The sequence below is a fragment of the Taudactylus pleione genome, unplaced genomic scaffold, assembly GCF_031769625.1.
Source record: "Taudactylus pleione unplaced genomic scaffold, aTauple2 ptg000473l, whole genome shotgun sequence".
Lineage (NCBI taxonomy): Eukaryota > Metazoa > Chordata > Amphibia > Anura > Myobatrachidae > Taudactylus > Taudactylus pleione.
In genome coordinates, this window is record NW_028284875.1 from 7,630,268 (window position 1) to 7,655,325 (window position 25,058).

General features: G+C 42.2%; 1 protein-coding gene across 1 annotated transcript in view; it reads left to right on the forward strand.

The window, feature by feature from the left end:
* The first annotated feature begins 1,078 nt into the window (after positions 1-1,078).
* TFB1M (transcription factor B1, mitochondrial) overlaps positions 1,079-25,058 on the forward strand; it is a 66,544-nt gene continuing 42,564 nt past the window's right edge. The window contains exons 1-4 of the mRNA XM_088448964.1: positions 1,079-1,525; positions 10,772-10,923; positions 22,212-22,320; positions 23,907-24,058. Of these exons, the coding sequence (XP_088305090.1) occupies positions 1,411-1,525; positions 10,772-10,923; positions 22,212-22,320; positions 23,907-24,058 (528 nt within the window). The 5' untranslated portion in view covers positions 1,079-1,410. The remainder of the gene's footprint in view (positions 1,526-10,771; positions 10,924-22,211; positions 22,321-23,906; positions 24,059-25,058) is intronic.

The following is a 25,058-nucleotide window of genomic DNA, read 5'->3' on the forward strand; positions in this document are numbered from 1 at the left end:
TGAGTGACGTCAGGTCAGCGTTTGGGGTTAGTGACAGGGGAGTGGTCGGAGAAACACAGGCGTGCCTGTCCGTTTGAACGCCATTACTTGGGCGTGCATAAATTAGCCGCTGCAACAGCATACGCAACTTGAGTGCTTACTGCTTCGAAGAGGTTAGCAATTTCTGAGTAAGGTCAGACCTGTTGTAACTGTGCGTGAGGAGCCGATGTTCCCGATATATACGCAGGATTGCATGGTATTACCGATGTGCGAAAGCGGTAGTGGGCGTCTATAAGCTGGCTTTGGGCGTTTCTTTAATAGCTCTGCTATTGCAGTCATTATTATTTTTGCAGCAGACCTGTGTGCATAATCGCAGCTGCGGTTGCAATAGCGATTCGTAGTGAATCAGGCCCTCAGTGTGTAACTTTCTTTGCTCATGGTCAAGTAAACTTTCTTTTCTAAGTTTTTTGCACGGAATAGTCACCCAAGTCACTTGCTTGTTTGTGGCCAGTCTCTTTCCATATTATACACGTGGAACACATCATTACATTATCTATTACCAACAACCAGAGAAATGTTTTATATCAGTCAGTGTTTACGCCTGCAATGTTTGGAGAAGCATGTTTCATGCAAAACAGACTGTGATTAAGAAGCTGGACCAGCCTCATCTGCAATGTCCTTGTTGGAAATCTGGTTGGACACAAATACATTTTCTAAGAACAGACCATACTGCTCACTTGCAATTTGGACACTACTATATTATGAGCGGAACAAATACTGCTCACTTGCAATTTGGACACTACTATATTATGAGCGGAACAAATACTGCACACTTGCTGTTTGAACCCAAATATATTTTATATGAGCAGCCCAAACACTGCACTGTCTGTACACATAAAAAAAAAATAAAAAAAAAACTTTTAAGTGTGGCCCAGATACTGCAGACTTGCTGGTTGGACACAAATTTAATTTTAAAGAGTGGCCCAAACACTGCTCTTACTTTCCAGCTGTAACCGTACACCAATAGCCAGCCCAGATACTGCCCCACTTGCTGGCTTTAAAGAAGGTCCAATCACAAACAGGATGCCGCCGTAACGCAGGGTGGAGTGAACGCAAGTCGTCCACTGTCTTCTTCACTATAGATAGACGGGCAAATAGCAACTGTTGCCAAATCCCGCCGACAACCGCGACTTTGTATACTGAGAAAGACGGGGTAGGATCTGCATCTCCTGCCAGTGACGCGGCCAATAAGTCACGCTGCACTGACGTTCCATATGAAACGTCATCATGGCGCGACTTTCTGCCGGGTTACTCACGGTGCCGGTAACAGGGGACTGAACGGAGTTTTACTGGGCGGCTTGTTAGACAACATCAGTGTGGGGAGGAGATTACATATTCCTCTGGATTCTGTTTATTCCAGTTTATGGAAAGATGTCCTTGTACCGTTTACCACCCTTACCAACTATTAGGGAGATTATCCAACTTTACCATTTAAGAGCTGAAAAACAGCTCTCCCAAAACTTTTTGCTGGACTTGAGACTCACAGGTAGGTGCTGTCATACTTTTTGTTTTTTAACTTCTTTTTATTTAAGAATTAGTGTGTTTTTAAGAATGTTTTCGTTTTTATCAAATGTTGTAAAATACAGGTACTTTACAGTGCTTCTGCTGAGCTACTCTTTTTGCTGATGTGTGTGTGTGTATGTATATATATATATATATATATATATATATACACATCACATTTTTTGTTAGACTCTTTCTCACTACTTCAATATAAACAATGTTGACATGTTACTCACTTCTGTGTTCTGTACAAACATCTATAGTTAGCCCAGGAGTACATAGCATTATGAACTCCATTTAGTAAATTATAAAATTGCTGTTCTCCAGCATTTAGTTGGAGAAGGCAAGATTTTCCTTTCTCCCTATCTAGTAAACTGAGAGGTGCAGAGTAATATATGTCTCTGCTTATTCATTGATAGACATATTCCTGCATATCCCATAAGTAGCATTGTAGTCTGTGTAGGATCCATTTTTATAAAGATGGTCAAAATATGAGTTTGCCGCTTCTGGATGGCTTTATGTGTGCCTTACCGGCTTCCCCGGACTTTGTTCCTGTGACTTCCATTTCTGTTTTTACTACACATGCGCAGTCTGAAATCGGTTAACTTTTGCGCTTGTGCAAGCAGGTAAGACCAAGCATGCGAAGTCTGAAATTTACTGGACTGTCTAGCATGCGCTATGGACAATGAAGATCAAGGCAGGAAAAAGTCACCTTCGCATCAGCATTACACTGATGCAGGGATGCCAAAACTCACTTGCCAAAGACAGGTTAATGCAGGACCTCTCAGGCTGGTGTTTTGGTAAATAAAGCACAAATAGTGGTACGAAAATCTGCAAAATGTGTTGATATTTTACATACCAATTTACTAAATAGAGCCCTATATCTTGTTGGGTATCTGGATTAAATATAGACAGTGTCTACAAAGACACTCGATAGGTCGACACCAGATGGTCGACTGCGACAAATGGTTGGCACTTGTATTTTTTTTTCAACATTTTTTAAGGTTATGGTTAGGCACTAGGGTGAGGGTTAGGCACCAGGGGGAGGGTTAAGGTGCATACACACTAGACAATTTTTTTTTTTAGGAATTAGCCAAATTCGGACGTTATTGTAACGACAAATGTCAAAATTGCTAAGTTTGTACGCACTATGTTAGCCGGTGCGTGCTCCCGTCGGCCGTATCGTCAGGTCGGCCCCGCATGCAGGCTAACCTGATGATGCGGCTGATGACCCCATACAGCAGTATGCGGCAGGGGCCGACATATTGGGCAGTCGGGCACCGGATCGTCTAGTGTGTACTGGCCGCCCGATACGTTGCCCCCGTCGCCTGAAGGATCGCTCCCTCCACATGATGTCTAGTGTGTACGCACCTTTTATTGTTAGGCACCACAGGGAGAGTTAGGGTGAAGATTACGCTTAAAATATATATATATATATATATATATATATCTATATCTATATATATCTCTGTCTCTCTCAATAAAATTTTTACTTTTTGTCCATGTACGACCTATAGTTTGTCTACCATCTGTTGTCGATCTATTGAGTGTCTGTCTTCTGTACCACACCCATCTTGTTGGCATGTTACATAGACACATAGAATTTGACGGCAGATAAGAACCACTTGGCCCATCTAGTCTGCCCCTTTTCATTTATCCTTTTGGCAACTTCCACCCTATTTGCTCCTAAGGTCTCTCTTAAGGATATTCTTATGCTTATCCTACACCGTCAGATTTTCTGGAAGATATGAATGATAACTATTGTAAAAATCATTACATCGTTCATATCGTTGACATGTTTGGCATGCATCGACAAACGATATCTGATATTGACTGTTTATTGTCAGATTTGGACGATATTCATTTAAATACTGTCAGAAATCGTTCATCGTTAATGAGATCGTTGGTCAAATCGTTCATCGTTGATCTAGCATGTCTGACTGTGTGTATGCTCCCTTAGCTTCAACCACCTCTGTTGGGAGGCTATTCCACTTATCCACTACCCTTCAAAAGGTGTGGTCTAGTAGTTTGTGTTTAGTAGACCAAACAAAAAGAGGTGATGGTATATCTGCAGATAGATGTCTTAAGATAGATTTGTATTAAGAGAAATATGAAATCAACATCACATGGACAAACTGATGTAGGTAAAAATTCCAAAAACTTGGAGGCAATTCAATTGTTTTTGGCAATAATAGATCCTCTCTAAAGTCCCGGGAGCTATTCAATTGTTTTTCGCTACCAGGCCCTCACTTGTGACTGCCGCATTCCAGGATGAGAATCCCACAGATTAGCTGCGTTAACCAGCTTTTCCCATGCTATGCGACTGGCACGCTTCAGTTACGCCTCTCCGGGTCATTCCATGCCAAATCGTCACAAAAGAAGCAACTTTTCAACCTGGCCATCTCAGATTTTCATAAAATATGGTAGGATGGTAGACAGCATAAAGTAATTTTCATATATAAAATTTTAGCCCTCAGTGTTACCCCATTGTTCACGCTACAGGGTTGCAAACATGACAAAACATTTTAAATTTTCGTTTTCAAGGTCAACTAAAACGAATCATAACTGCTTCTAATTGTGGTAGAACTTTCATGTTTGTCTTGAAGCTAAGGGACCAGAGTTTTAATAAAAAATAGTTTTATATTTAAATATTGACTTTTACGTTTCAAGGTCACATGATGTGACCTTTTGACCTTGAATATCTAAAAAAATAAAAAAAATTTTTTTTGTACATAAAGTATGTTATACACTTAAATACACTTTCTGGTATAAGTTTCATTTTGGGAAACTGTAATTACTGCAGTTCAACCCTGCTTGCACTAACCATGCAACTGGCAAGTTCAGACTTGTCTTGTAGTGTCTCTTTCTGTGTCTTAGGGATGGCCATCGGTGGGTTTCCATTGATGGGCACCATCGGTGATAACCATCAATGGTACAACAACAATCTATAGTGAACCATCAATGGTTTGCACCATTTGATGGGCACCGCTGCCGTGTGTCTGGCAAGCCGCGGGCTGATCAAAAAAGGGGTGGGGCTTAGCGGATAGTCAGGGGGCGAGGATAAGTTTTGTCATGAGCAGAAAACCCCCCCACCAGGTTCCACTTTGCCATTGATGGCAGAAAAGATTTGGCTCTCTGCCATCGATATCAAAAATGATCAACCAGTGGTAGTAAACCATCGATATTTGTAAACTATTGATGGTCAATGGACATACCTACTGTGTTCTTATCAGTCTGGCTGCAGCTTCTGCATTGAGAACTAGTGATAGAAGGGGTTAAGGGCCTGATTCAGCAAGGATTGCAGTTGCTAAAATGCATTCAATCGGCCAATTGTTGCGTACTGCGCATGCATAGCAGTGCACGAACGGTCCACTGCGGTCGTATTGATTACGCAGACCCATCGCAGAGTGATTGACAGGAAGTGCTGTTTGTGGGAGGTGATGGGGGGGTGGTTGGTGAAAAGCAGGCGTGCCAGTGCGTTTGAACGACGTTACATTGTCATGCATAAATTAGCCACTGCGATGCCGTACGCAGCTTGAGTACTCATAGCTTGCAATTCAGTTAGCAATTCCTGAGTAAGGTCAGAGCTCGTGCAAATGTGCATGAGGCTGCAATTGTACCAATGGTTTGCAGTCTTGCTAAACATTACCGATGTGTGTAAAGTAAGGTGGGTGTCCCTGTGTAGTGATACAGCAGCATGAGCTAATCACAATGGATTAGCATACTATCACAGTGGAACTGCGTGTGTAATAACTATTGCATTTGCAGTTGTGATCCGTAATGAATTAGGCCCTAAGACAGTTTACCTAATACACTTTATCAGTGAATAGTGGTAGCTTGATCAAGTGTGTGACAAATGAATAAAAAGTACATAAAGACTCAGTACTGCAACCCATTTTATATTAAAGGACACAGCAGCAGTAGAAATCATTTATCAGACACAGGTTCCTCAGTTGGAATATGGAATATATCCTTTTAATAACTTTTGTGATTTTTACAGCTTTCATTTTGCAAGTTTTCTTCTGTCGTTCTTTACCTCTTGATAGTTAATGCTCCCACACTGCTTAAACTTTCATTTAATGACTGCAAAGCTGATTCAGGCCCTCATTCAGAGCCACTCGCTAGCGGCAGTACGCTCGTTCCGAGCGATGTTCGCACATCTGCGCATGCGTACGGTTTTTAGTACGCATGCGCGAACCAGTCAGTGCGGCCGAAAATCGTTGGTACGCAATATAGCGAGGGCCTGCTATTTTGAGTGACAGAATGAGGCGTATGTGGGTGGTAACGGGAAGGTGCTTGAAAACGGGGAGTGGAGATCCTAACGCAGGCGTGCTTAAAGGTCAAAACGGGCGTTTTAAGGGAGTGCATAATTAATACAGCAGCGTCATTGACCACGTCACTTGTTTTTTTTTAACTCAGAACTGCTCGCAAAATAGCGGTTGAAAACACCAACCACAAGAATAGCGAGCAGTTCATACGCTGTACGATGTACTCGATTAATCTATTAAATAGCGGACATGACGTATGGTGCGTGCGGCCAGGGGGCGTTTTTATCAAATAAACGAGCGTATGTTTTGCTCGCTCGTTCAGACTTAGAGGTGGGAACAGACTGCAATTTGCGAACGGATCATTTGAATAGCCACCCCTTGTTTTTGAACGAACGACCACAAATAGCGAACGGCTCTGAATCAGGCCCTCAGTCCTTCATGTTGCTACTTCTGTGTCACTTTCCTCATCAATTGATGTGCTTGGTCCTTCCTCAGTAGTTAAAGAATCCCTTTTAATTTGTTTCCTACAGTTCTCACAAATCATTTGATCACTTTCACACGTGTCTGTATTTTCATCATCCATGGTAGCATCTTCCGTCATTGTTTTCTACTGCTGCTACAGATGTGTCCATACACATCTAACCCCCATGAGCTAGAAGTCGCACCACACATAACGCCGGAGCTCTGTGTGACTTGGTAGCACTGAGTGTTTTTTCGTGCTACTTTTTACCTTCAAATGCGTTTTATTCACACAGCTTTGTGAATAGATAGCACATGCAGCTACTGCTGATTAAAATGATATGCTGCATGCCTATGTTCTGTGTGAGACTGCGGTTGGTTGTATCTGCATGCTAAACACTACGTTACAGTGTTACAGCCGCTGACACTGTAATGTAGCGTTTCGCATGTAGATACACCCGCACTCGCTCACAGATCATAGGCATGCTGCATAGCACATTCAGCTTCTGCTGATTTAAAATGTTATCTGTTCGCATCAATGTGCGAATAAGATGCATTTGAAGGTAAAAAGTCGCACAAAAGATGCTCTGCGCTACCAAGTCATGCCACGGCATGTGAGACTAGAAGGGCTGTTAAACGTGCAAGCAGGCTAGAATAGCTGAATATCCGCCGGATCATATATACCGACACCAAAAGACAGAAGGCGCCAAATCCTGACTGGGGCTGGTAAGCACACTAACCCTCCCCTCTCCCTACCCTAACCCTCCCTTATTGGTGCCTAACCCTAACCCCCCCCCTCCCCGCACCCATAGACCTAACCCTCCAGGGGGGGTGCCTAACCCTAAACCCCCCTCCACCTTTCCCTACCCTCCCGTGGGGGGTGCTTGCCCCTAAGTCCCCCCGGGGGTCCTTAAACCTAACCCCCTACCCCCTCTCTTCAACTGCAGCTAAAACGTAAAACACCCGGCTTACCTTTGTTCTATATGCTAGGTGTCGGGATTTCGTAGTGGGGCTAATGATGGGCATTGGGATTTTGACGCCAATCTTTAGTCCCCTGTCGGGCTTGCAGTGTCGGGATATCGCCTGCCGGTAACCAGACTGCATCCCATATGAGGACCCATCTGTATGTCCTTTTTAATATCAAATGGGTTGCAGCACTGAGCCCTAATGTACTTATCCATTTGTCACGCTTTTGATCAAACTACTACTATTTACTGATAAACTGTATTAGATAAACCAGAGGTTCCCAAATGCGGTCCTCAACGCACGCCAACAGTTCAGGTTTTAGAGATATCCATGGTTGAGCACAGGTGGTTAAATCAAACTGACTGAGGTACTAATTAAGTCACCTGTGGTCAAGCATGGATATCCTAAAAGCCTTGACTGTTAGAGTGCACTGAGGACTGAGGCCCTGATTCAGAGCCGGACGCTCTGACAGAGCGCTCGCTCTGAATCAGGGCCGTCCCTTCTCCTTTTTGGAGCGGCCTCCTGGCCGCTCGCATAGCTGTGGGTGACCACCCACAGCTATAGCGAGCGGCCAAAATGATGGTCGCGATGGTCAAGACCATCGCGACCATCAGGCTTGCGACGAGACCCTGTGGTAGGATCTCGCTGCCGCAAGCCCAGGAGTGCTTTTGGCTCTATCAGAGCCAAAAGCACTCCCACTGACATCACTAGTGATGTCAGTGCGGCTGGCCCAAGACGGTAGGCGTTCCCATGGGAACGCCTCCGTCTGGGCAGCCACGCCCCCGGCGCGCCCACAAAAGGGTGCGTTCTGTCAATCACCATCGACAGCACGCCCCCTTTGGTGCGAGGCCCTTAACGACGGCTTGACCGTCGTTTTTCGGGTCTCGCGCATGACGGAGCCGCCTCCGTAGTGCGCATGCGCACTTGGGCACCATCGACCCGCTTGCGAGCCTGTGAGATAAACTATCTTAGTACCTTGTATCTCTACTCTCCTGAAACAGCTGGGAGCCTCACGAAAATTGGATGGTACTCCCAGACCCCAGAAAAGCAGGCAATTCTCCCTGCCGGCTGCCTACCCATCCCCCGGATCCCCTTGCAGCTCCCACACAAACCCCTGCACATGCTGAATTGCATAATCATGGTCCCGCCCCTTCTTCACAATGTAGGTAATCTCGACATTATGCAATCGCATGGTCACGTCCCCCGTTCCGCTTCTAATGCTTGGTAATATGTCTAGCTATGCTACCTATGCCGACCTGGCTGCCCCCTACCGGAGACAAGCCTGTCTTGTATAGTGTTCACTCTAGCTCCTGCGGCAGGCAGGGTGCCGGAGCTAGAGAGGGCACCTTAGTGCGCGCGCGTGTCCGAAAGGGGGTGAGGCCATTGAAAAGGGGCGTGTCTATAAGACTCGTCCCCTTTTCGTCACTCTTGGTGGCATACCCGGCACTTACGGACACACCGGGCAGCCACCAAGCGCTGCAGACAGGGAGAATAGATTCCGGCGTCTATTCTCCGGCGGTGACTGGGTCACCGCACATTTCTCCACCTGCGGGACACTGTGACCCGGGGTGAAGACGGCACCCGCAGGCTGTGAGGGCAGGGCGCTTTTTGCCCTCCTGGAGGGCATGTTGCTTTTTGCCCTCCAGAAGGAGGGCAGGACCCCGCGCCCCGCTAAAACAGCCTAGCGGGAACGCTATATCACATGCTCTCAATGCAGAAACTGCAGCCAGACTGAGTGGTGCAAACCATCGATGGTTCACTATAGTTTGTTATTGCACCAGCAATGGTAGAACCACCGATGAACATCCCTAGAACACAGAGAAAGACACTACAAGACAAGTCTGAACTTGCCAGTTGCGTGGTTAGTGCAAGAAGGGTTGAACTGCCATATTTAATATATATATATATTTTTTTTTTTACTCCTGTTCCCAAAGGCTTCTGAAAATGAAACTTCTACCAAAAAGAGATTGTATTTAAGTGTATAACATACTTTTATGTCAGGGCTTGACAAATTTTTCTAATATCTAGGAGCCAGATCACTGTCCCCCCAAAAAAATTACAGGAGTGATTGAGGAGCACAGCTCTGTGTGTTATGCAACTGTTATACACACTGTACTTTTCCACACAATGGTCACAGTTGAATGGATATAGTAACATGGAGGCCCCCTCACAGCTCTGCACAGCTCCTCTACTCCACCCTCCAGTAATAACGGAACACATTTCATATAAAACAATGGTGCCAGAGAGTACAACAGAAGAGTTTGGCGATTTTGCCGTTAATTTTAAAGTACCATTTTTTTTTTTTTAAAGGCAAAACCAGGTTAGTTTTGTCTTTTAAAAAAGTGAAGTTTTAAATATAGCAACTAGTCGACAAAATCTCTTGGCTGCCAGTAACTTGCAGGCTGTTATGTGTTTCTTCTATACATATTTTTTTATTTTTTTTTATTCTTCTCAACAAAAATATTATTACAATTATTTAACTCTGAGGAGTTGGATAATACTGCAGGTTTTTATTCTGGTCTTTGATCTGTATGATTCACGATTTAAACGCGCTGAAATGCGCCCAACCCTTTTGGCGGTGCCTTACTGAAATGGCCATCCCCACCCACTAGCCGCAGTGTCCCGTGGTGGAATGTTCTGATGAAACAATCACCGACCAGTGAATAGATGCCGTGCACAGAATCTATTCTTAGTGTGGAGAGAGCTTAGGGGCAGCCCTGCATCTCAGTGAGTGCTGGGCGCGCCCTCTACTATGATTAAAAGGGGGGTGCATTGGCCATGCCTCTTTTTCTACTTATGATCCAGAAATCCCTTAACTGTTCATTAGATATTAGACTAATGCTAAGAGTAATAGAACCCATCCTCGTTATTGGTTCATCTACAACTTGAAATTTGTGCAGAAGTTAAATCGTAAGGTTGAAAAAAGATTCAAATATTTCAACCATTCATAAATCCTAAGTGAGAAATTCAATTGTTTTTTGGGTGCCCAGTGCCTGACAAAGCTATTTAATTGATATGCCGATCGGGTGAGAGTGCGCCCATTCTTTCCTCCACCCTCCTGAGGGACTCTTCCCCCAGATCTGCCGTCACTTTAGATGGGAGATCGGGTGCGAAAAAAACTATTTAATACCCCCACCACCCTAAATGTTTTCATCTGGAGGAAGTCCAAACAAAACCCTGAGAGCGAAGATTGCAAGTTTATCCATACAAGGGTAAAGTCCCTTCCTCATACCAGATATGATGATCTGAGAAAATTGCCATGATCAGCTGCTGCCTACAGTTACAGAAAATAATTTCTAGAAAAAACCTCTTTCATTCTGACAATGTCACCACCTCAACTGGTAATTAATCCAACAGCTCTACCACACTTATAGTAAAGTCCCCCTTCCTGTGCTGATGTGCAAGGCTTCTTTCCATTTGTAATGGATGACTCCTTGTGATTTGTTTGTTTCAGCAAGATAAATCTCCACTAAAGTTTTCTCACTTCTGTGCATGTGTGAAGGTCACTTTTGTTTATTAAAAATCCTGTTTTTCAGATAAAATAGTCAGAAAAGCTGGAAATATAAAATATCATTATGTGTGTGAGGTCGGACCAGGGCCAGGAGGACTTACAAGAGCTATTCTGAATTCCGATGTTGAAGAACTTCTGGTGGTAGAAAAGGACACTAGGTTTATGCCTGGACTTAAGGTATTTATTTTCTTTTTACAATAATTAGAAATCTGTGTTATTTGTTTTTTTATGTTTCTTTTATTTCTATTCTGTGCATTGCTTTTTATTTTTCAAGTGTGAGGAACATTGTAACTTAAGTCATACACTCTGGTGTCTGTTTTTTTTCTCTCTCTGTACTAGTGTTTTTAATGCTAGTACAATGCATGAAAGTGGCTCTAAAAATACAAACCACTGTTTTAAAATGTCCCCCACTCTCGATGTCACTTGTGTTCGGGAGCAGTGCCGTTTTACAGAATTCTGCCTGCATTTACTGACAAAACCCTTCCTGTTTATTGTACATAAAGCCTGTTAAAATTGCATTGACTCGGTGTACAAAGTAATTCAAAAGGTACTGGGGCATTTAATTGTGTATGTATATGTATGTATGTATATATATATATATATATATATGTGTGTGTGTGTGTGTGTATATATATATATATATATATATATATATATATATATATATATATATATATACCATGTCATTAAGAGTGGGTCTGATTTTGTAATCATTTTGGTATATATTAAGAATATACGCTGTGCCCACTATATATAACATCGTGTGTCCCCAGAATGGCCTCAGTGTGTCCCAAAGATGTATCAAATTGGCTTATGGAGCATACACACGGTCAGATTTGTCAGATGAACGAGTTTACCAAAGTTTTGAAAGATTTTTGACTGCATTAAAATGAATGGAATCGTCCAAGTCTGACTGCAAACACATCAGATGTCAGATATCGTTATCTGACAAACGGGAACGCGAATCGTTCATCGTCCATCGTTCAGGCATGTCAGATATGTCAGATTTTCCTTCAGATATGAACGACTGAACGATTTTTAAATCGTTATCGTTCATATCTGAAGGAAAAATCTGACCGTGTGTATGCACCATTACAGTGGTTCTTTGCTTCATACACCTACTTTCATGTCATCCCTTAATTTACTGATTGGTTTGAGATCTTTTAACTGGGTCTTTCAATTTGTTGTGTGGGCTAGTGGAAGCCCACATTTTCAATATGGCAAGACTAATTCCATTGAAGAATGTTCACATGCTATGCTGCGTGCAATTAATTTTCTCATTGTATTAGGGGATGTAGTTTATTTCATGAAAATACACCCTAATCCAAAATGTTGTATGTAAGAGAGCTATAAATAACATCTCAGGATAAAATATAAATATCAGGAACTTCTCAGAACGGAGGACATTTCCTGTAAAGGTGTGAGTGAGATGGGAACCATATTTTTGCAGACAGCAAACATATCATTCACTCCATTAAACTATCACATTTAGCCACCTTATGCAGACATTCATACATATCCAGTTCTGTCGATATATGGGAACTTATATTTATATGATTCTTTATTTTACATTCTGTAGCCTTTTAACTTGGGTTCTGTCCTGTAAAAGCATATAAAAGTATACCTCTTTTAACATAATGACTGCTTAGTTTTCTATACACCAAGACTGTGGAGATCCTAATAGTATAGGGTACATAATACTTGGTAAAACCATATATATTTGTAAATGTAGGCCTGGACTTCATAAGTGATTTTACAGTTTTGAAGTGCCCTTTAAGAAGATGCATTTTGAGTATATGCATGTTGCATGAGGGCAGGCATGAGGTTGTATTGTAGTATTTATTGGAGCCTGGGTTGATTAAAAACACTGCAGATACTTGAAGATTGAAAGGAGAAAGAGATTCTTCTAGTGTGTTTGTCGTCCGCATATCTAGCATTGGATCCAGGTGCTGCACTTCAAAGATGTACTATAAATGGTCAAAGCAGTACTTCAAGAGAGAAGGGTTTCTAATCTCTTTTCTCTCTTGTTACTGAAGCACCTAATAAGAAAAAAAAAAAAAGTTTGATTTAACAGAGAAACCTGCAAAGATACAGATTTGCGCATTTTTTGTGATACAAGCTTAAAAGCTTCCCTGCAGGATAGATAGAAAGTTTGCTTTTTGCAATGGTGGTGAACACCAGCAGATACCCCTCTTGTGACAGAATTGAGTAAATGGATGAAAAATTATGACGTATACTTTAGTTACCAAAAAGTATCTGAATCTACGAAGGCCAAAAATATGTTGGTATAGTATTTATTCTGATCAATTAGAATCAAGAGAAGTTCAACATTTTCATATTTCTAGGATGTTGAGAAGTTTCTCATACAGCAGAAGTTTCAGATGAAAGGAAAATTTAATCTAGGCCCTATTATCAGTCTAAAGAAATGTATGAAATTTTAGGGGTCAAAGAAAAACAATTACAATACATGTAATTTTTCTGAAAGTTGTACTAGAATAATGTAATGTAATACAATGATTTCTATTATTACAGAATAATGAAAGTATCCTTTATAGCACAGGTTCTCAAACTCAGTCCTCAGGACCCCAAACAGTGCATGTTGTCCAGGTCTAATTAGCTCCGCCTGTGGATCTTTTCGAATGTGTCAGTGAGTAATGAATACACCTGTACACCCGCTGGGTGACCTGGAAAACGTGACCTGGGTGGGGTCCTGAGGACCGAATTTGAGAACCACCGCTATATAGAATCCAATTCAATAAGGCAAGAATAATTTGCATATACCAGTAGTTCTCAAACTCAGTTTTCAGGACCCCACACAGGTTACATTTTCCAGGTCACCCAGCAGGTGCACAGGTGTATTCTTTACACACTGATGCATTTTAAAAGATCCACAGGTGGAGCTAATTATTTCACTTGTGATTCTGTGAGGAGACCTGGAAAACATGCACTGTTTGGCGTCCTTAGGACCGAGCTTGAGAACCTGTGGCCTATACCCATTAAGCTCTCATCTGCCTTAGGAGGTATATCCCAATGTGTGGGATATACCACCTAAGGCAGTGATCGCGGTGAGTGACAAAATAATGGGGTCCTACCTGATCATTTCTGGGTCCCATCATAATTTATGCTTTAGAGCTCCCCATATGCCTCTCAGACCTCCCCTAACCCCTTACAAATGATGCCACACAGCCATGCCCGACCTTTACACATTATGCCGCACATTAATGCCCTGTCTTTACACATTATGCCATGCAGTAATAGCCCTTACAAATGATGTCACACAGCCATGCCAGGCCTTTACACTTTATGCCGCACATTAATGCCCTTTACACATTATGCCGCACATTAATGCCCTTTAGTCCCTCTACGCATTGCCCCCAGTAGTAGTCCCCCCCCATGCATTGCCCCCAGTAGTAGTCCCCCCCCATGCATTGCCCCCAGTAGTTGACCCATATTCATTGCCCCCAGTAGTTGACCCCTATTCATTGCCCCCAGTAGTAATCCCCCTATTCATTGCCCCCAGTAGTAATCCCCCTATGCATTACCCCTAGTAATAATCCCCCTATGCATTACCCCTAGTAGTAATCCCCCTACGCATTACCCCTAGTAGTCCCCCTATGCATTGCCTCCAGTAGTTTACCCCCTATGCATTGCCCCCACTATTGGCTCACCTAATGCCCAGGTCACTCACACCTTCAATTGGGCCTAATGCCCCCTATGTAGCCCGGGCCTTGTGCCCATCTATATACCAACAGGAATTTTGCCTGCATTTATCCCACGGGCTTAGTGCCCGACAACCCTGGTTGTCTAGGGAGGGGAAAATAACGGTGGCCCAAGGCCGCCTACACATACGGTGGAAGAGGCTGCGGGGGGGAGCTTCGTCAGCTCTTTTTCATTCCACCCCTGCAGTCCATTTTGGTCCCTAGCCTCATTCCTCTGCCGCTGGCCCATCCTGGCCAGCGGCGCCGCATCTTACTTTCTTCCTCCTTGATCACGCCGTCTTCTGGCCTCTTGCGCGGCCGCTGGAACTGTTGCCGCGCTGCGCAGTTCTTCTGTCTTCGGGAGGTCTTCACTCCTACCCTCCGCTGCCAGACTGAAGTTTCCCGCTCATCGGCGGGAATAGACGCCGCAAGTGGGCGTGGCCATGATGCGGCGAGCCTCGAGTGGCTCATCGCGTCTGCCTCTTATTGGCTGATGGGCCGCGAGCCAAACTGCTCGAGGCCAGTGCCAAACAACCGCCGCCACCTCTTGGCTTCCGGGCAGCGAGTTCCGCTTAGCTTGCGCCTGGAGCCAAGCGTCTCCCGCCGCCACTTTACCGCCGACACTGGTGGAAGGGACCAGGCGGTTCCTTCACCAGGTACCTGCCGCGGTGGCTTTCCCGGCGCTGGGAACAAACACTGTCCCAGCGTCGGGCACGGATGCTATGCCGATGCTGGGATCAGACACTTGATCCCAGCACGGCTTTCCACAGCAGCAGCCAATGAGAGTCTCTCTGTCTTTCATTGGCTGCTCTAACAGACAGCTGTGTCTTTTTCAGGGGGACGAGCGGTACTGCAGCCAGCTGTCGGTGATTGGCCACAGCACAGCGCGTCCCCGGGGACCCGGCAACTTTCTAAAAGTGAGTCCCCAGTGCCCGACATCGGGTAAAATACGCGCTATAGCACGTATTTGCAAACACTGTAGTCAGAGTAGTCATCTGCCTTACAATCTCATTAAGGTGCGCACACACTGTATGATATCTATGAACGATAACTGTCAGTGCTGTGCGCCCGACGTAGTATTTAAATCCATGCTCTGTTTTGGTGTGAACAAGTGTCTGCATTTCTGAAACATTCAATTCTCATCGCAGTTTGTTTATTTAGTTCCTTTTTATTGTTCTAGAAGTTTGTTTCTGTCTGTCCTGTTACGCTAACATCTTTTTGCTGTATCTTTGGCATCTAGTGCTTTTGGTTTTTAAATGTTCATTGATGTTGATTGTAATTCACTGCTTTGTTTCAACATTGATAAAAAATATATTTGGGGAAAAAAAAAATATATACTGAACCTTAACCAAAAATAAAACATAACCCCCTCCTCCCCCATAAAGATGCACATTATCACACCACCAGCAATAAAACATGATCTATCTAGATGGCATCAAAAGAAGTAACATTCAAAGTCAATGATTCACAGCAAATTGCCTTATTTTATTTAACTTTTATTCTCTGCAACTATTTAACACTACAGGAGAGTCTCAAATAAATTTACATTTATGTTTTCCTTTAAGGATTTGAAAACGTCTAGGGTCTGTAGTATACAAAAAATGTTAGGCGTTGTCTACAGAAAGTGTTGACAAAATCTTTTCTTTTCACAGAAAATTTTTCACTAAGAAATCCTCCTTATTATATATACAGGTAAAGACCAGACTTTGGGGCTGATTCAGAGGAGCTCACAGTTGCAGCCACGGTTGCAATTTTTTGCAAAGTCGCAGAGGCGGTAATATGTATATGCTCATTTCAGCCTTCCCCTTGTGTACTAGTTTGCGCCGGACACTGCAAGTCTTGAGATGCCCACTTCAATGTCCATTGATGATGCAAATCCGCCGGTGGTTCCAAACACTCAATCAGCGCACTGTCGCGTTCACCATCGAGACTTGCACCAGCCTATGGCTGAAGCAGTATTTCCTTCTAATCTAACAAAAAAGAGGAAAGCATATAATCCGTGCTGTGAAATCTGTGATAAGTGTAGATAATTGCCTGAAAGGCAACTATCGGCGAAAATATAGGTAAGAATCAAATAGAAATAAAGGTGAAAGAAATACACATATTAAAATTCATCAAGACCACAATAACTTTCTAATCTCAATATAAATGTATTATCTGAAACCATCCTGTAATGGATAACATGAGATAGGGTACCAGGTCCCCCCAAACAGATAAAGTATACCCTAGTCCAAGTGGAAAAATAGAGCCTGTGATCTTAAATACACCAGAATCTGCTGTTGCCAATCATGCATAGCATAGGATTGCGAATGAGAGTTCCAAAGTGTAGACACAGTGATGTAAGGTTAGCAACTCCTTCTGCTGCCTGTGCTGGTCTCTGGCTAACACACTTTTACCAGGCAGTGCAGTGCATCAGCGCTGCGCCGCAGCCGGTGAGAGAGCAGGGAAGGGAGGAAAAATACCTGGTCTAAAACCTTACAAAAAACCCAGCTGATTGTCAGGTGAACGTAAATGCTCATTCAAATGTTAATACTGATCACAGAGAGAACACACTAATGTAGCATATTAAGGAACATTAATTAGATTCAGTTAGGTCTGTGATAGATCTCTATACTGTCAATCTACAGGCTGGGATATTAAATGCAAAAAGGGTGCCAGGTTCCCCCAAATAGAGTATATATAATCAAGTGAAAATAGTACCTGTGTTCTAAAATACCATGAAATCTGCTTTTCCCAATCTTGATATACATAGGATTGGGAATGAGAGTTTCAAAGTAATGACAGTGACGGAAGTAAGCAGCTGCCTCTACTGGTCTCGTGGCCTCACAGTGGTGACACAGTGCAGTGTGTCAGCGCTAAGCTGCAGTCGGTGAGAGGGCAGGGAGGGAGAAAAGTACCTGGTCTTGAGTATCAATGGATTGCCCAGTAGGATGGTCAGTGGTCAAAGGTTCAGGGGACCTCTGTGCGCACAGAGGAACCCCGTGAGCAGTGCCGACGCGTGTTTCGCCGGGGGCTTTTTCAGAGGAAGCTTGTCATACATCCCGTTAGCCAGATGTAAGTAGTGCCCGCTGTTAGCTGATTGGTCATGGCTCAGCTGAGAGAACAACTCCCCTCCAGTTATATTCTACGGAGGGAGGGGTTATGTAAATAAACAGCCACCCAATCAGTGCTGCATCTGACTCAGCTGTGCCAAGGAGATCAGCATGTCAATGGTTTTAGAGCAAAGTGTGTCAAAAGAATAATACTTGATTTGAGTAGGTTACTGTATACATTGGTCATACAAAAACAATAACAATTATAATTCAAACTTGGGGAATTTACAAGGTATAAGAGAACTATGTTATTCCTTATGAAGCAATTCTAAAAAAGGGCATTCTGGTAGTCTCTCTCTTTCTCTCGACGCATGTGTCCTTCTAAACTCCGGCTAAATATGGTCTCTGTGGCTGCGGTCCTATGTTAGGCATTTCTAATGCCAGCGCCAACGTACGCAACAGTTGACTCCACATGTACACAGGGGAATGTATGTGCCATAGGGGTTTTCTGAATTTTCTGCTCCCTCCTTTTCCATCATCCTCCTCCCTCATCCATATCCATCTCTCAGTTTTTCTTTTCTTGGTGCTTACTCCATCCAGTTTTCATTTCTCCACACCTCTTACATAACCTACCAGGAACTCTCTTAACTTAACTCCAGACATCAGTTCCTCTTAGGAAAGCAAAACTGTTTTTTAACTATTGGGGGTGTAATGATGGCACCTTCCCTCTCTCCTCCCAAAACGGACCAATTTTAGACTGAGTTTTTTTTTCCTCACTGCAATTGCCTATCAACATTGCATAGTTAGCAAGCAACGTATCGTTGTACCCACTGATTCCTATATCAGTAAGAACACAGTTAAATATGTGGGTTTTGTCAATATATTTAAATATCTGGATTAAATGTAAAGTGCTGCCTTTCTGATGAAGAAATGTTACGAAAGAGAAAACAATCAAGCCAGTGATTCACCCTTTGCAAGCAGAATTCTTGCCGTTTCAAAGTGTAGAATGCACAGCTCAAACAGCACGACAAGACTAGGAATAGAAAAGCAATGTGCAATGGAAAACTAAATTACAATGGAAGATACCTTACAATTATCTGAGTTTAATGTTAAATTAGAATCATTTCATTTGCACTCTGAGGTCGTTTTTTGTTAATCATGTTTCAACCATTTAAAAAAAAATATCAAAGTTGTAGCTTGCTAAAACTTCTTGCACATTTTTATGCAGCATATTGCTACATGAATCACCTTAATTTCCTTGTTTTGGTCATGCTGTTCAGTTTACATGTGATACTGATAGTTTTTAGAATATCTTGTAATGGATATTGGGTGCAATATCCATTATCACTTATCTATAATAAATACATCCAATTAATGAGATCTTACAATGAAATACGGTTTCTGTGCACTGTTTTGTTACACTAATTGTACTGTGCCACGGATTTATTTTACCAAATTTATTTTTGCTCACGCTATATATATATATATATATATATATATATAATATGCAATAGTCTGTGTCACTCTCCGGTCTTTTATGTAGGAAATACACGCCAAAGGCATCAACGTTTCGAGTTTATTAGCAAACTCGTCATCAGGACATACAAAAATGTGTCTCAATTCTTATCTTAAATAGCCCAAGTTTCACCCCCGGTGTGTCTGATTGTCCGCAGCTCTGCTTCCGCCTTCCGCTCTGTCCGCGTCACATGACGCTGACATCATGAGAGCAGTCACATCACCCGGACAACCAGACGCACGCTACTAACAAATTTTGAACAGTAAAACTTTACATATACAAACGACATGAACATTAAAAATATGGCTGTATGTCAATACAACACATAGCTACCCAAATGCATATATATAGTACATCACTTATCTATAATAAATACATCCAATTAATGTTAATGCACTCAAAAAACCTATGTATGCATATATAGATATAAGTATAAGGCTCAACACTGACATTTTCATAAAAAGTTATTTTTATATATGTATACCTGTACTTTACAAATACCACAGTGTAACTAAACATTGATGAAGTGACTGGTCTTTGGCGTCTATTTCCTATATAAAAGACCTGAGAGTGACACCGACTATTGCCTACTGTTTAACCCTCTTCAGTGTGCACCACGGCAAGTATGCCTATAGTGACAGGAGTGCCTACCTCCACTGTTTCTGTGTGTGTGTATGTATATATATATATATATATATATATATATATATATATATATATATATATATATATATATATATATGTATGTATGTATATATATATATATATATATATATATATATATATATATATATATATTATGAGGGAGAGCAAAATATACTTTCTGCTAAGGCATCAATATTTTCTTTGTTAATAATAACAAATTACTGCTTCATTTCTTGGAGCACAACTGCGTGGGAGGTTGCTCCAAGTAACAACTGTGTGTGTGACCGCAGTACTTCTATGCTGCTTGCTCTATACAGAGAGTAGGAACAGATGATGCTAAAGTCCTATGTAAATTCTATATTCTGCTACTTCGTGGAAATAGTGATGAAATGAAAGTATTTGCAATCGAATGCTGAGCATACTGTCAGATAAAATGTCTGTCAGACCGACAAACATTTTACCTGACCGCTTGAAACCTAGCAGATATTGTGGCCATACACTCTGAGATATTTCGCAGTGTATGGAAAAATGTCACCGTTCCTCCCCTGTAGAGATCATTGGCAATGCGGACAACCAATGAAGTCAGGCATGTTTCATGGGCAACCATCTGATCTTCGCTTATCGGTCACAGACATACACTATGCGATTATTGGCCCAATCCGACGATAATCTGCGGGTCAGACTGATAATTGCATAATGTATGCCCGGCATTAGGTCGATTTTAACTTATTTATATTACCATTTTTGTTTGTTTATGTCCCCATCATAGGCATGCGCTCTTAGGTCCAAGGTAGTGCCCAGGCACACCCTAATGTCTGCCTGCAGTTTCCTTGCATGTTAGAAAACTTAGCGGTGTCGCCAATATTCTAATTAGATTCATTTAAAGACTCACAGGACATAGCAGTGCAGCACAATCTCCCATTGGCTTTTTACCCTAATTATCCCACTCTTGGAGGAGCTCGGGAAGGAGCAGTGCAATGCATGTATTATATAAAATAAATCATCCAGTTCTATGTGGCATATTACGGTAATAGATAAGGGACGTGGTGGAGTTGGTGGGATTGATCAAGGGTTCTTATATTATGGAGTATGTGTAATGGTGATGAGAGGGGGTGATCAGGGCCGTAACTAGGGTAGTACTACCTTTTGCCATGGCACAGGGCACGCAGGGAAGGGGGCGCTGTTTGGGCCTGTCAATTTCCTGTTCATTCTCATTCTCACTTGTAGCCTGCTCTTCTTTTATCCCCAGCATCTCCTGGCCTCCCCTATCTCTTCCCTGGCCCTTCCCCATGACACCATGTGTGTCAGGTGCGTTTCTTATGTCCCTATTTGAAAAAAATAGGGGGAGGCGCCAATGCTCTTTCTGGCACAGGGCACCAAAACGTCTAGTTACGGCTCTGGTTGTGATAATGTGAAAATGTTGCTAAACACTTTCCTGGGTGGTGCCAAACATTCCCCTTGTATCCCTCCCAATTTCCCTGGAGCACACCCTAATTAATGTCCTGCACACATTAGTGCTCTCCATTATACATCTGAATTGCCGCCTTATCTAAATATTTGTCAATAGATTTATTGTAACCTAGATACCACAGCAGCTGACATGTAATTTACTGACCGTGCAACTATTTTGTACAGTCAGTCAGTGCTTACAGGTGTTAGAGATCTGCAGCTCCCTGTCTCCTCGCATTACTGACATCATATAGTGTAAGTGTACTTATGCAGAAATACAAGCTTTCACTTTGTTCTGTACACTGAATTTGAATGCTGCGGTCTAAGTTAATCATCATTCTTCCTTCCAGGTGTCACCCCCTCTAGTCTCTATCACAGAAACCTGTTCTTCTCAGTCGTATAAGCCTGCTACCTTGTTGTTATTTATGACTTCAGCTTTACTTTACACATCCAGTAATTTTGCCTTCTCCTTCAACACTTGTGCGTGTTCATGTCTGTTCTCTCATATCTTGCTTTGCTTACTGTAACATTCTCCTCTCTGGCTTTCTCCTCACCTGCTAATACTTGTTTCAATCCATCCTCCTACATGCCACATTGACATGTATCTTCCTCTCACCATAAATTCTTACTTCTCATTACAGCTATACAACATTACCACCTTCCCATCCAATATCTTTACCCTTGTCGTGAGACCTGTGCCTTTTAATTTTGTGCTTTTCTTCAGATTAAGACGTCCATGAGTTATCCAAGGTCATAGACCTCCCCCTACCCTCTAGTTTGTATCTTCTCCGTCATCCTCACATGATCTAACAGTTTTATGTATGGGGTTTTTTATTTTGTTGTACCAACTATTGGTGTTGGCAGAAGTGATTTCATCCTGGGCGAAGCTGTAGTCAACAGCTAGTAAATTAATATTACATTGTATGTAATGAGTTAAATGAGTGTGAGATTTATGTCCTCCAATGTCACTTATGTATTATACCATGCAAGATGATTGTAAAGAGTTGAAATTGAAAATCCCATCCATTAACATATTTCTGTTATCTTTTTATGTAAATGTAGCATTTTTGTTTTAATACCATGTAGGATCTATGGTCTAAATAACAATAATGCTTTATCTTTAAGCTGTTAAATGAAGCATCCATGGGAAAAGTGCATATTGTCCATGGTGATATCCTCACATTCAAAATGGATACAGCCTTTCCTAAGCACATACGAAAGGCATGGGAAGATGGTGAGTCAATACTTAGTGCAGTTGTTCCCAAACTTTTTTGAACCACGGCGCCCTAGGGTATCAGAATTGTTTTCATGGCACCTCTAAGCCAAAGGTTTGTTATAGAAAAAATCAGGAAAAAATGTAGTGAAGTACTAAGATGTGCTTACCGGTCATCCTCAGGTTTAGTTATGTGGTGGGGGACAGGTTTGTACTTCTGTTTGTCTACATATTTACATTACATTGACCATAAAGAATTTGATTTGGTGCTGGACCACCAACCTGAGGCACCCCTGCAAGTGTCCCGCCGCGCTGCACAGTTTGGGAACCACTGACTTAATGTATCCATTGCTTTAATTGGTAGCTTTTGATTAAACTTGTTTAATTGGTCTTGCTGTCACATGGCCAGACTTAATAATTATATTAATATTTATTGCAGGGGATGTAGTTTAAATACAGTCTGATGGGATGGCGGCACTCAAAATCCCAGCCAGCCGGACCAGTCAGAATCCCAACTCCATCCCCACGCCAGAATCCCTACCACCTGCATTCCGCCGATAAGTAGTGGGGTAGGCACTAGGGGGAGGGTTAGGTTTAAGTTGTGTCTGTATCCTAACCCTGTCTGGATGCTGGCGTCGGGATTCTTGACTGCCGTGATCCCGAGCACCGTCATCCCGTACCCAACCCTGATTGCAGTGTTATTAGAATTACAGAACTTCTTATAAATATTATTAACCCCTTTGTACCACATGGACCATGCTTTATTTTGACATATACTGTATGCAATGCCCCAAGTTCAGTTGGGAGTGTTCTTAAATTTTCACTTTCTGAGTGAATTAAAAAAAATATATAAAAATACTGAGAATGAACACTGGGGGAGATGTGTGAAGCGTTTTTAGGTGAGAAAACAGTACCTGCACACGTTAAGTTCCGCAGTTACCAGCGTTACATGACGAGGGCGCATAGCGCCTCTGTCATTTTAGTCTACTCTGTTTGCACAATGAGTGAGATGTGTGCAGTGAATGCAAGAACGGTCAGTACCCCTGTACGTTACAACTCTTGCCAATAACGATTATGCCACTTCTGAGTGGCGTGCTGCAGACTTCTATTAATTTCTGGGCATAGTCAAATACTTTAGTTCAGGCAACTGTTATGCTGGTGACAAGGTATACGGTTTTGTGCAGCATTGGCTGTTTTACTATGAGTCATAGTTAATCAATTTGTGTAGCTTTGAGAAAGGAATGAAACTAAGTAACGACATGAAGAAACTGGAGGTACTTTAGACTTCGATGTTGGGCCCAGTAAATGACATCTATTTCCATTTTATACTTTTTTCAATTAATTTTTATTATTACTGTTTGCAAATAACAAATTGGTAAATATAAAATAAGAAAACAAAAAAGATTGAGAGTCAAAATAAGAAGGGTACAGGGGGATACATAAATTGTTTACAAATTAAACAATATAGACCACGATAAAATTGTTAACACAGAATATGCTTTTGTTTCTCAAAGTAAACATGATCTCATATTCTAATATAATATGAATCTCAATGCATAGGTTTTTTGTTTGTTTTTTTAACTCATTCTCTTTTTTCATACATCCAGATCCACCAAATCTGCACATTATTGGGAATCTGCCTTTTAATGTCTCAACACCTCTGATCATCAAGTGGTTTGAGGAGATTGCAAACAGAAGTGGCCCATTTTCTTACGGCAGGACACAGATGACATTGACTTTCCAGCATGAAGTAGCGGAGGTATGACTCCTGATTTCATAATGAAAATACATCTAACTAATCATGGGGTTCTCTGTCTCATCTTGCTTACCTTTTGATTTCTACAATGTCAGTCAAGCCCAGATAACAAAAATATAGATGTCATTATGAAGCAAGATCTATAATCTGCAGAATACATTATTCTATGGAATCTGATGAATGATAGGCTGTACTGTACTTCGTTAAATAAAACAAAACCGGGTTTGACAAAATCTGTTTGCCATAGTGTTTATAAAATACATTCTTGTGTCTGGTCTACAGGAGACTAACAGCTGCCTTTGATCCTGCTGTACTTCGTCCTTCTAAAGAGATCTCAATGGTAAAACACAGGACGGGACGCATAAAGCCCAAAATGTATTCAAAACTCCGAAAAGGTTTGACTGCATTCCCCATATGCACCAAGCTCCAGAAATCCATGCTTTCCGGAGCTTGTAATTCATAGGCAACACCATCTATAGATGGCGTTGCCTAATCAAATCCTTTGGGCTTCTAACTGCATCAGTCCATCTCAGTGTCCACCATTGTTCGCGCATGCACTGGCCTACGGCTGTACATGCGCAGGAGGACTCCTGGTTCATAAACCTGGAGGATCTAACGCCACAAAAAACAGCTCTTCTGTAGAGCTTGTCCTTCACCTACACTATTGTGGTTAAAACCGCAGACTGCCTTACTAAGCGCTGCGATGCATGTGATCAGTGGTGGGATGTATTCAAAATGCGATGCTTGATGCACGGTCAGAGATGGCAACAGAATTAATCAGCTTCAACACGATGGTTGGCAGATTGCATTCCCTTGAAGATTTCACGACAAATACATGATTAAATTGTCATGTCATGAGATTAAGTTTAGCACCACAGAAGTCCATAAGAAGGTAGTCTATTCTGTTTAAAAATTAACCTCTTTACCAGTTCTCAGAGCCACCTCATAGGGTGTTACATTTCTTTATTCTTAAAGTATTTTTTATTAAGTTTTGGTCTAAGCT